Source organism: Petaurus breviceps, unplaced genomic scaffold (genome assembly GCF_028583685.1).
Source record: "Petaurus breviceps papuanus isolate PSGF00001 unplaced genomic scaffold, PetGlider_PUasm1.0 90808, whole genome shotgun sequence".
Classification (NCBI taxonomy): Eukaryota; Metazoa; Chordata; class Mammalia; order Diprotodontia; family Petauridae; genus Petaurus; species Petaurus breviceps.
In genome coordinates this window covers 11,728,126-11,740,891 of record NW_027187349.1, presented here as the reverse complement: position 1 = coordinate 11,740,891, position 12,766 = coordinate 11,728,126, and the positions used below count along the sequence as shown (strand labels likewise).

The 12,766-nt window shown below is 36.7% G+C and overlaps 1 protein-coding gene across 2 annotated transcripts in view; it reads left to right on the top strand.

Moving 5' to 3' along the window:
- The window catches only part of RNASET2 (ribonuclease T2), a 48,084-nt gene that overhangs the window by 22,921 nt on the left and 12,397 nt on the right, over positions 1-12,766 (top strand). For both annotated transcript variants that reach the window (XM_069070413.1, XM_069070412.1), the window contains 2 exons: positions 1,388-1,458; positions 10,396-10,509. In XM_069070413.1, the coding sequence (XP_068926514.1) occupies positions 1,388-1,458; positions 10,396-10,509 (185 nt within the window). The remainder of the gene's footprint in view (positions 1-1,387; positions 1,459-10,395; positions 10,510-12,766) is intronic.

The following is a 12,766-nucleotide window of genomic DNA, read 5'->3' as shown; positions in this document are numbered from 1 at the left end:
GGGGGCAGGGGGGGGGGAGAGAAAATAGTGTATAAAATACTTTGATCTGCATTGAGACATCTGGATGTGGACAGTACATTTTTTTTCTGGATGTGGATAGTATTTTCCATCATGAGTCTTTTGGGATTGTTTTAGTTTATTGCATTGCCAAGAAGAGCTAAGTCTATCCAAGTTGGTCATCACACAATGTGATTCACTGTGTACAGTGTTCTCCTGGTCCTGCTCACTTCACTCAGCATCTGTTCATGCATATTTTCCAGGTTTTTCTGAAGTCTGCCTGCACATCATTTCTTATGGAACAATAGTATTTCATTACATTCATATACCACAACTTGTTCAGCCACTCCCCAATTGATGGGCATCCCCTCAATTTCCAATTCTTTGCCACCACAAAAAGAGCTACTATACATATTTTTGTACATGTGGGTCCTTTTCCCATTTTTATTATCTCTTTAGGATACAGATCTAGAAGTGGTATTCCTGAGTCAAAGGGTATGCATAGTTTTATAGCCCTTTGGTCATAGTTCCAAATTGTAGAGCAGTATATCTTAAAGTTTACTCCACTCCATCAGTAAATCCACAAGCACTTATTAAACACTTTTCACGTGCACCATGCTAGGTGGTAGGAATACAAAGACAGTCTCTGCCCTGAAGAATTTATTATTCTGGAATGATAAAGTAGAAAGAGTCCTAGTTATCTGCTCAGAAGAACTGGGTTCAGATTTCATCTCTGGTGTTTATTACTTTGTGACTTTTGGGAAAATTACTCCAGCTCCTCAGGCCTCAGTTTCCTTATCTGTAAAAGGAGGAGGTTGAACTAGATGGCTTTTGATATCCTTTCCACCTTAAAATTTATGCTCCTGTGGTCCTGTGCTAAGTGGAATGTGTGTTGTAGAAAAAATGGTGGACTTTTAGTCATGTGTAACCAGACTTTGTCCTCCATTATTACTATGAAGTTTGGGGTATAGAAAAGGATAGCTTTTTGATCCTTACATACCAACCCAAACCTTAGTTTTTTACTCTTGTTTCTTTGGTATGGAATCCGAAAGTCGTATCATGAACTTTTGTTTTTCACTTGATGCCCAGGGTTGATCATCATTTATTCTTGCAGCTGTGGTTACTGGTTGTGGCTATTAATGGAACTAAATCTGGGAAGTAGCATTTTGAAATCTAGCTTTAGCTTACTACTTCAAGTTAGCGTTCAGAGAACTCTTCCTAGATACTTGGTGGGAGGAATAATCATAAAACCTTTTGTTTACCTTAATGGAAGTAGCTTAGTTATATTACCAAATTTATATGTGTGTATATATATATATATATAAAATTTTCCTTCTTGATTTTGTGTCACTAAAATATGCATGGATTTCTCTCTCCTTTAATTGAACAGGATCTTTTGCCTGACATGAGGCATTTCTGGCCTGATGTAATCCATCCGTCTCCTAATCGCAGCCAATTCTGGTGAGTCCAAGAACTCTTCTTGTCTTTTGGAAAACAAGTTAGGACTGTTACAAATGAAGTGTTTAATAAAATGTTTGTGAGAAGCACAGATAGAAGATTCTATCTATTTCCAAAGCTGATAACTTCGAAAAACACATTGAATAGAAATAATTCTGTCATGTAACTTTTTGAGTGACTTTCTCCCATGTTAAAAAAAAATAGAGGGGATGAATAAAGCACTGACCCTGGAGTCAGGAGGACCTGAGTTCAAATATGACTTCAGATACTTAACACAAAAACTAGCCATGTGACCTTGGGCAAGTCACTTAATGCCAATTGCCCTTCAAAAATAAAAAAAAAATAGAGTAATGGAATTTTCTTTTTACAGTCTTTTTGCTTGACTTTCTGATATTGGATATGAATGTGGATGTAACATATATGATGTGGTTTATGTTTGTGCATATGGTGATACAGTTGCCTGAGGTTCTCAGTGATTAAGGGACTCATCCATGGTCCATAGGTGTTAGTGGTGGGACTTGAAATGGTCTTCCTGACTCTAGGGGCAGCCTAGCTTCTATCCACTGGGGCATGCTTTCTCTCACTACAGGGTGTTAGTGTCATATGTTAATTACATTATTTTTACTTCTTTCATTTAAATTTTAGCTTTTAAAGTCATGGTGTAATAGTGTGAAATATTTGGACGCCAACAAAAATTTTACTTCCTATTAGAAAAAACTTATTCTGAATAAAGGATGTTGCTTTCTTGAACTTCTCTTGGGAAAAAGTAAAATGGGTTCATGAAAAATAAATGCTCTCATATTTGAATAACTGAAAAAAAGGTGGCCAAGCTTAATATCTAAAATGAAAAAAATGTTTAGCTTGTTTCAATTAAACCTCTTAATGTTTAGAAAAAGCTGAGTTTTGCTGAAAATGAGAAAGACCCTATGTTACAGTTAAATGAATGTTTTGTTTTTGAGTCAGAGATGATTTGGTTTAAAACTTGTCTCTTCTGCTGGCTATTTGTTTTACTTTGGACAAATCCCATGACTTCTCTGGGCCTCAGTTTCCTCACATGCAAAATGGAGGACTAGTTTGTCTCTAAGTTCCTTTTCAGTGCTACATCTTTGTTGTGTGCCTTTAATATCTGTTAATTTCAAGATAATTTTAAAAATAATTACTTTAATAAAATCATGCCAAATCTTTAATATCCATTAGAAGTTAAACCTAATATTCCCTTTGTTAAACTAAATTGGCCAAAGGCAAGAAGCCTCTTTATTTCCCCATTCTAAGTTCTGTTTTTCATAATGCAGACAACAATGAAACCAGCTTTTTTTGTTTTTTTATTATTTTGGGTTTGTTTTTTGGAGGGCAATAGGGGTTAAGTGACAAACACATAGATTTCTTTTTTTTTTTTGCTCTTTGGAGGGCAATTGGCATTAAGTGACTTGCCCAAGGTCACATGGCTAGTTTTTTGTGTTAAGTGTCTGAGGTCCAATTTGAACTCAGGTCCTCTTGACTCCAGGGCTGGTGCTCTCTTTATTCCCTGCGCCACCTAGCTACCCCTTGGGTTTGTTCTTTTTGGCGAGATAAAAGTCTCTGACTTTTCTCAGAGGCAAATTTAACCTGAAAGTATTTTTTTGGAGGGTTGTCAGAAAAAGCTTTGTGTTGGAAAGAAGCAGTGTGGAAGTCATTTTTACTTGAATGGTGTTATAGGATTCAAGTGTAAAATTTCCCCCAAGTACGTATGTTCCACTGAAATGGCTTTACAATGAGAGGCCCACGACTGGAGCTTGAAATTTTCCTTTATATATGAGGAATTTTGAAAAGAAAATCAGGTTTAATAACAGTTTAGAAATAGCTAATCCTGCTATAGAACACAACTAGACTGGTTCTTTTGTTTTAGTACAGCATCTGGTCTTAGAATATGGAGATTGTACATTGACATATTGTACATTGACATTGGCCCTAAAAAGCATTTAATATTATATTTCATACACACTGAAGAACAAAGAAACTATGGTAACCAGTTCACTATTAAAAATATGAACACTCTATTAATTATACTGTTCAATTCAGAGGTCAATGACATATTAACTCATACTAAATTAGCAATTGGTCAATCAGTAAACATATATGGAATGCCTACTGTGTTCCAAACACCATAGTAGGTCCAGTTATATTTAATGAAAAATATGTAATGATTCAGAGTAACAATTTCTAACAAGGTCAAAATGACTTTGAATCTTCTAAGATTCAGTAGTAAGTTACAGTTTTCTTCTATTTACTTTTTTTCTTGTATTGAGTGAAAAAAATAAATCCGAAAATTAGTAATTCTGTCTCCCAAAGTCTTACTATTTGGGTTTCTTAGTGTTACTGGCAAGGGGTATAATTTTGTGAAAGCTGCTTTGCGAAAATTTCATTCTACTGTGAAATATATTCCAACTTAATTTCATTTGGCTTTATTGGGAAAAGAAAGCTATCTTTTGTTCAAATTATGTTTTTATTTTTAAGTTTCTTTATAAATATATTAAAGAGTGGCAGTTCTTCAGCACAGAGACAGCTAATCAGGAAATTATTGTTTCTGTTTGGAAAGATTTTGTTTTTGTTTTCATTTTCCACCTCAAGTGACAGTTTGTAAAATAAAAATAAGATTTATGTACAATATAATAATAATGCAGTGACATTCAGAATAGGTAGAATGATTGGGTCCAAAGATTAGTCTTTAATGGCTCAATTTCAGCTTTGCATTAAGTCTCTTGTGGAATGCCTCATTGGTTTGTGTTTGGGTCTGTATGGTTTAACATTCTTTTTTTTGTTGCTTTTTTTTTTATTTTGGAGGGGGGAAGGTAGGGCAAATGGGATTATGCTCAAGGTTACACGGCTAGTTTTGTTTTAAGTATCTGAGGCGGGATTTGAACTCAGGTTCTCCTGACTCCAGGGCTGGTGCTCTATTCACTGTGCCACCTAGCTGCCCCATGGTTTAACATCTTATTAGTGACTTAGATAAAGGCATTGGTGGCATTCTCATCAATTTTTTTTGTATAGCACTTGTTAGGAAGATAAGGTAATAAACCTGGATAATATAGGGCAGATCCAACAAGACCTTGACAGTCTAGAGCACTGAACCAATGCTAATAGTAAACATTTATTAGGCACTTTATGTGTGCCAGGTTTTGAACTAAGGGGATACAAAAAGAGGCAAAAGACAGTAATTCATGCCCTCAAGGAGCTCAGGATCTAATGGGGGAGACAGCAAGCAAACAGATTTGTACCAACAAGCTATCTACATGATAAATAGGAGATAATTAAAAGAGGGAAGGCACTAAGAGTTGAGAGATTGGCAAAGACTTCTAGTAGAAGCTGGGATTTTAATTAGGATTTGAAGGAAACCTGGGAAGTCTGGAGGTAGAGATGAGGGAGAGCCTTAATCCATAATAAAATGAAATTCAGTGGAATAATTCTAATTGTAACCTCTTGCTCTTGGGTTAAAAAATCAACCTCACAAGTAACCTGAGGACTTGTGTTTAGTTAAGTTTGGGAGTTTGGGTGGCTTGCTAGGTCAATGTGAATCAGCAGTTTGACTTAGCATCTAAATAGGTTGCATTAAAAGAGGTCAGCTTATAAGAACAAGGAACTGAATAAGGAATCCCTTCTCTGTTAGGTCCTGGCCAAATGTGTTCAGTTCTGGGTCCACAGAAATCAGTTTCATAAGAACATTATTAAACTGAAGAGTTTCCAAAGGAGATTAATTCAAAATGAGAAAGGGCTTTGAGTCAATGTCATAAAAGAATTGTTTGAAGGAACTGACATTAATTAGATGAGAAGAACCAAGTGGAACATGTTCAGGTATTTGAAGGGCTGTCATACGGTAAAGAAATTAATGATTATTGTTTGGTCCCATTGGCAAAACTACACGTAATGGGTAGAAGTTGCAAAGAGACCAATATAGACTTGATGTCAGAAAAAGCTTTCTAATTATTAGAACTGTCCAAAATTGCCTTGGCTTCTCCTTCGCTGGAGAAGTTGCATAATTATGTGTTAGGTATTTTATAGTGGGAATTCTTTTGAATTATGGAATCAACTAGATGACCATTAAAGGCCCTTCTAGCTCTTAAAATTCTGCGATTTTGTAATTCATCGAGTTACTGTTTACCTCTTCCCCAGTGGAAGCAGTTGTGGTTTGTGAGGATGTGGTCCTGGCTTGGGAGTAGTCAGGTAACTCAAGAGAAAAACAAATCTTCAAAATTAGTAAATATAGGGTATCCCCAAAGTCTTAGTTTTAAACTTAAATAGCTTAAAGATGTTAGTTTAAATAACTTTAAGCTGCACTAAGACTTTTGGGTCACCATGTATTGTGTGCGCCACTGGCTTGGATTTACAATTTGAACTCTCTTTTCAGCCTGCCTGGACATCACTGCCCACACACACTCTAAATTGACTGTCCTGCCAGTCTGACTCACGTGCTGTTCTCCATAGACAACATTCTATTTTCCATTTCTCTGACCTTGGCTCATATGGTTCCTCATACCTCATTACATGGGTAATGCTCTCTCTCCTTCCCTACACCTCTTGCAATATCCTTAGCTTCCCAAGTTCCATCTCCTTTAAGAATCTTTTCATAATTTTCTCAGTTATTAAGTGTATCCAGGCAGCTAGGTGGCACATTGGATAGAATACCAGGCTTGGAGTCAGGAAGACTTATCTTTATAAGTTCAAATCTGGCCTTAGACACTTCCTAGCTGTGTGACCCTGGGCAAGTCACTGAATCCTGCTGCCTCAGTTTCCTCATCTGGAAAATGAGCTGGAGAAGAAAATGGCAAACCACTCCAGTATCTTTGCCAGGAAATCCCCAAATGGGTTCACAACTGAACAATAACAGTTAGTGCGTCCATCCTCCACATGCCCAGCACTATGTATTTATTTTGTATATACATCTACTTACATATCTGTAAATATGTGTTGGGTAATTTATACCCATATATCTTCTAAATCTATTCTATATTTATATAATTCTATATCTATAACTCAACAGTAGAACATAAAGTCTACAAGGGCAGAGACTTTAGTATTTGTATCTCTAGTGCCTAGCACCCAGCCTTGGCACCCAGTAGGTCCTTAATAAATGCTTATTGGTTGATTAATTGCCTAACTGGCTGGACCAGTGGCTACCTTCCTTCATTGTGCCTCCAAGATTACTGCTAAGGGAAAGGGACGCAGATATATAAACAGATGAATGGAAAAAGTATTTATTAAACACTTATCATGTGCCAACTACTGGGTGCTAAGGTCTGAGGATACAACTGAGAAATTAACCACTCTCTCCTCTTAAGAAGCTTCCATTCTAATAAGAGGACACAATCATTATAGGAGAGTGCTGTCTAGGAAGGGATGTTGTGGTTTGAAATGTCACAGGAATGGTGAGTGGAGTCACTGGGAAGTACGCTAACATTCACCCCAATATCGATGACACTATTTACTGGATTATGGTTTCAGGACTTGAAAGCAGGGAGGTTATCTACAGCAGCAGTCAAGGCTAGAGTACAGTGTAGCTAGAAAGAGAGGGGATCATGGGAGATATTCAGCAGGCCTGGGTTTGAACCTACCAGGTGCTACTCTTGTGACCTGGGCTAAGTCCCCTAGCTTCAGCTTCCTCATCAGTAATATGAAAGCATTAAACAAAGTGATTCTTATGTTCCTTCCAGCTCTAAATCTATGAACTAGCCAGTAAGTACTTTTACTTCTTTGGATTCCAGGTTCCTTAAATAGGAATAGCAGACATTTATATGGTGCCTTATGTGTATTATCTCCTTTGAGGCTCACAATAACCCTGGGAAGTAAATGCTAGAGTATTTATCTACCACATAGCTACCCAGGAGCAGCTGTCCTTTACCTTCTTTTCCCTCCTTTCCTGCTCCTGCTTTCCAGTTTTGAAACCATAATCAGATAAATATTTGAATAAATATTGTCATTGCTGCTGAGAAGAGAATTATTCTATTCCCTGGTGATTCCATTCATCATTTCTATGACTTTCTACCTATTATTATCCCCACTTTACAGACTAAGAAACTGAGGCTCAAGTGACTGGCCTTTGGCCACACTGTTATTGGATGTTAGAGGTGGGATTCAAACGTGTTCTTGATGACTCCAATGACTGTAGATCCTTGTAGAAAGATTTATATGCAATCCTTATGAAAAGAAAAGGGGTGGATTGGATGCAAAGATCTCATCTATTGCCAGCATCTTTTGATTCTTTAAACTGCTATGGAAACTGTTTTATTTAGTGCAGTCTAGCCATGCATCTTTTGTTTTACCTGTCCTTCAAAGTGACATTTTCTCTTTAAGGTTAAAGAAAATTTTAATAACCAATGGCAACCATAACAAGTTGGGTGACTTTGGATTAGTTCCAACCCTGAATTCATTTTTATTTTAGACTTTTATTGTGGTTATTTCATGATGTGATGTTGAATCAACCTGAGGTGACAATATCTGGTGTGTGTTCTGTTTATTTCAAATGAGAATTTGTGCTAAGATTTGAAGCTTGCACAGACCCAGATACATTTCGATTGTTGAACTTATTATGCAAAACTGGCTTTGTTTCTTCACGTAATATTGGACTTAGCCCAAGTCACAAGAGTAGCACCTGGAAGAGCCCAGGTTCAAACCTATTTGTAGAGACAGTGTAATCTCTCCCTATGGAATTGTATCTCATTGAGGTCAGGAACTGTTTCATCTTTCTTGTTATAGTCTTTGAAATCTTCTCTTTTATAATTTTCTTATGTCATCATTTTATTCCAACATATTCTCATACCATAATTAGTACAGTCATTCCCCAATTGACTGGCACCTATTTAGTTTCTAGTTCTTTTCTTTTAATCCCCTCCTTCAGGTTTAGGATTTGATTATGACTATCTTCCTCAATATTATCCTCCCTTTTAAATTTCTTCTTTCTTCCTTTTCTGTGGCCACTCTCTGTGGTATATCACTTAGGATATTGATATATGTATGTTCATGTGTATGTATAACTATACACACATAAAGACATGTATACACATGCATACATATGTATATATGATATATTTTATATGTGTATACATCTATATTCTCTACTTCCTCTATCCTTTTTAAAAAAATTTATTTTGTTTTTAATTTATGAAATAAAACAAGCATTTCCACAACAAAATGAAAATCTGTTATTTACAACTTGCTATTCCTTTTAAATATATAATAAAATTATCATGTACTTTTCTTTTTTTTTCTTCCCCCCTCTTTAATCTATAAGAATATGAGTCATTCCTCTATCCTTTTTGAAGCCCTTTTGCCAGAATATGTCAAAATCTTGTGAACTTAACACTAACTCATGTAAAACAAGTGCTTGCAGCAAGAGAAGGAAACACTGCACAGTACAAGTTTTTAAAAATGTAAAAAATTGCCAGATTAATTCTATGTCAACAAATTGCATTATTTTTCCTCGTCCCAAGAAATTCCTACACCCAAAAGAAAGGGTTTAGAAAAAGAAGACCAAGGCAAATTTGGGAAAGCACCTACATTTAGGGAATGGGAGAGGGAAGGGGGAGTCAGATAGGCAAGAAGAGAAGCAGGAGAGAGAAGTATCTTGGAACCAAAGGGAGAAATAATCAAGAAGGAAGAAGCAGTCAGTAGTGACAAAGGCTACCGCCAGTTCTAGAAGAATAAGGTCTAGGAAAGGATAATCGGATTTTCAGTGATGGCATTGGTGAGTTTCAGAAGAGTGATGAGGAGGATAATCATTTTGCAAGAGGTTGAGAAATGAATGGGTGGTATAAAGGTAGGATTAACAGTTGCAGAATTGTCCTTATTACTATATGTAGCCAAGTAATTTTCAAGCAACTGATTTCCTTATTCATCTGCATTCATTTATTCTTCCTGGGAATGAATATCTAGAGGCAGCTAGGTGGTGCAGTAGATAAAGCCCTAGCCTTGGATTCAGGAAGACCTGAGATCAAATCCAGACCCAGACATTTAGTAGCTGTGTGACTCTGGACAGATCACTTAACCTCTGTCTGCCTCAGTTGCCTCATCTGTAAAATTAGCACCTTCCTCCTGAGTTTTTTGTGAGGATCAAACGAGTTAATATTTGTAAAAACAAAACCCTGAGCACAATGCCTGGTAAACACTTGGTGCTTAATAAATACTTCTTAATTTTAATTAAATTCTTGGGTGACCTGATAAATTTTTTCTCTTCCTCCTTATGGAACTAGATAAACTTAATACCCTACACCTTATGTGACATATCAAAGCTTATGATTTAAATTGTTGAATCAAATTTTTTTGAAGAAAAATTTTACTGTAAGTTTGAAGACAGTTTAGGGGATAGTAGGTGGATTTACTCTCTCTTCTTTTGAATTACCATTATTATGCGTCTGAGCACTAAGCTATCTATGAGGAGGAGAGGCTGAGACTAAATCGTTCTAAGGCATTTTTCTTAGATATTAGTTATCTTATCAATTCATGCCTAGTTGCTGAGAAATGACTGTCTCTATAAAATGTTCTGACTGTAAAATACTAGCTATCTGCATGAGAACACACGACTCGCATCTCCTAGTGAATATGTGGGTGTTTGAACAATGGCATTTTCATATTTCCCACCGTCAGTCTATTGCAAATTGAACAGGCTGTAATCGTAGAAATGAATTGGAACTGATTAGCAATGAAAGGCAATGGAGAGAGCACTCACTCTACGGGGGCTGTTGAATGTTACCCCAAGTATGGCTGTGTTTTGGGGAACTTCAGAATCGTACATATTGTGAATATTTTCATCTCTCCTGATTTGCTGGAGAAATAACCTGTCTGAAAGAGCAGTAGGACGAAATGGGTTTATTTTGTGGAAACAACTATAAGTGTTTTAATCATGTATCTGTTCCAATTTTCTTTTCACACAGAGACTTTTTAATACTCTAAATTTTTCTTTGTTTTTTCCAGGAAGCATGAGTGGGAGAAACATGGAACATGTGCAGCCCAGCTGGATGTTCTGAATTCTCAAAAAAAATACTTCGGTAAATGTCTGGAATTTTATAAGAATCTTGACCTCAACAGGTATGTTCTCTCTTCATTTTATGTTTGTGTTGTCTTTAATAACCATCATGACTCTGGATGAGGTACAACTCTCTATAGTTGTGTTGTCCCCTTGGTGATTGATGTGCTCTGTAGATCTAAAACAAGATGACATTTCCTGTTCCTCTTGTGTATGACCCTCTCTAGTTGTATGTCCTGTTGGGTTTGATCTGGTAGCCCTCTTCATTAAGTGATGCAAAGAAATCAAGTCATAGAAAGATGGGTTTGAGACTCCTTCACTTTCCCTCTCCCCCATTCAGCAAGTATATTTTCAACCAGGCTGTCAGAATCTAGGTATTCATCCTTTGGTCTCTCTTATTCTGCATTTCTGGGAATTTGGGTTTGAAGCTTTATCATTGTTTTATGGCTATGAAACGAGTGAAACAAAATAGATACTGTTTAGGGGCTTTTGACACCTAAACAAAAACTTCCGACACAAACAAATTTCGTAGTAATGATTTGCAGGAAAAAGAAAGATGAATCAATTTTTGACTTCTACATAACAAAAAAATCGTGATACTGAGGTTCATTTTGTCCTTGGGGAAATAGTGAAAAAAGTACATTGTTTTCCTGTAGAGTATTAAAGAAACATTGCCCATGTAGGATCTCAGCAGTACAACATTTCACCTTGTTCATGTGCTACATTTTTACTAGGGCTCAAGTCATTTTCCATTTTTTCATCTCAAAAGCTACCAAGCTATATTTATTTAGTTAGACCTTTGGAGGACATATGCAGGAATCAGAGGATCATGAATGACATAAAAGACCCACAGTGCTTCAAACCGATCCTTGTATCTAACCTGCAGTGCCACTTCCAGGAACTGCAGTTGCCTTCTCAAAAAACTGGCACCACCATATTTGAAACCCTACTTTGTATAATAAGAAGTAATTTATGCAAAGTGGCTCTAACTTCCTGGAATAAAGACTCAATACAAACTACCCTTTATCCAATGAAATGGTTGCACGCTAAAAGTCTTTATAAATTGGGCATTTGGAACTCTATTTTCCATTTTCATTTATTTTCCATTATATCCATTTTTCCAAGGGGAATAATGTTATCAGTAGTACTTAGGGTCTCAATACAGAAAAACTTCCAAGTGTAGCCACATTCTAGAATTTATGTATTGTAAAACCTAAACATCATTTATAACCTTGTTTCTCAGGGAAACTGTTCCATATTCCAACTTGCAATGCTAATAACACATCTACTTTACGCTCTCACCTCCCTTTATTGCAGACCCAAGAACAAGAAGGGGTAGATCCTGCTTGCCCAACCTTATCTCTCTCTTCTCTCCCTATCCTCCTTTCTTTCAGGAGAAGGAAGGTATTACACCTGAGTGTTTATGTCTGGATATTCATATTTGGGGAGCTGTGGTAATAACTATAGTGCTATATTTTATCATAAATTTTACCAAAAGGCTGTATCTTATTCCCTCCCAAATCTAATTACATTTAATGTAGTATGTAATATACTTATTTGAAAAAACATCTCTACACTTTTGATATTTAGTTAAATAATGGTAACCTGCCTGTCAATTCCATCAGTATTTATTGAGTAGCCATGTGGGCAGTATCAGCAGCAAGGTGCTGAAATGGACAAATGAAATGGACATGACAGCAAAGCCAATTATAATTTGATAGGAGGGTTTATTAACCAGCCGGTGACTGCCTCCCCAGTAGGGAAGACAATATGTAATATGCATTTTTATAGACCTAGGTTTTTCTAATCAGCAAAATATGGTTCCAAGGTGCTGTTTCTAGTGAAGCCTTGATTACCTAGCAAAGCCCTGGATACAAACATAGACAGACCTAAATCTGGGGCATGTTTCTAGCAACACAGGTGAAATGTTCCCTCACTATTATGATCTATTAGGTGGTTTCCAGGGACCCTGGTAGGGTCCCCTTCTAGCAGATTTAGGGGGCTTTGATGTATAATTTCTGATGGGCACTTCAGGTGCCACAGGAAAAGATTTGAAGTCAGGTAGACCTGGGTTCAGATGTGGCCTCAGACTTTTGCTAGTTAGCTGTGTTACCCTGGGCAAGTCACTTAAATTCTGTATGTCTCAGTTTCCTCCACTGTAAAATGGGGACAATAATAATACCTCCTTCCCAAGATTGTTGGAAGGATCAAATGAAATAATATTTGTAAATTTATTAGCAGAGTACGTGGAACATAGTAGGAGCTTAATACATGTTTCCTTCCTTCCTTCCTTCCTTCCTTCCTTCCTTCCTTCCTTCC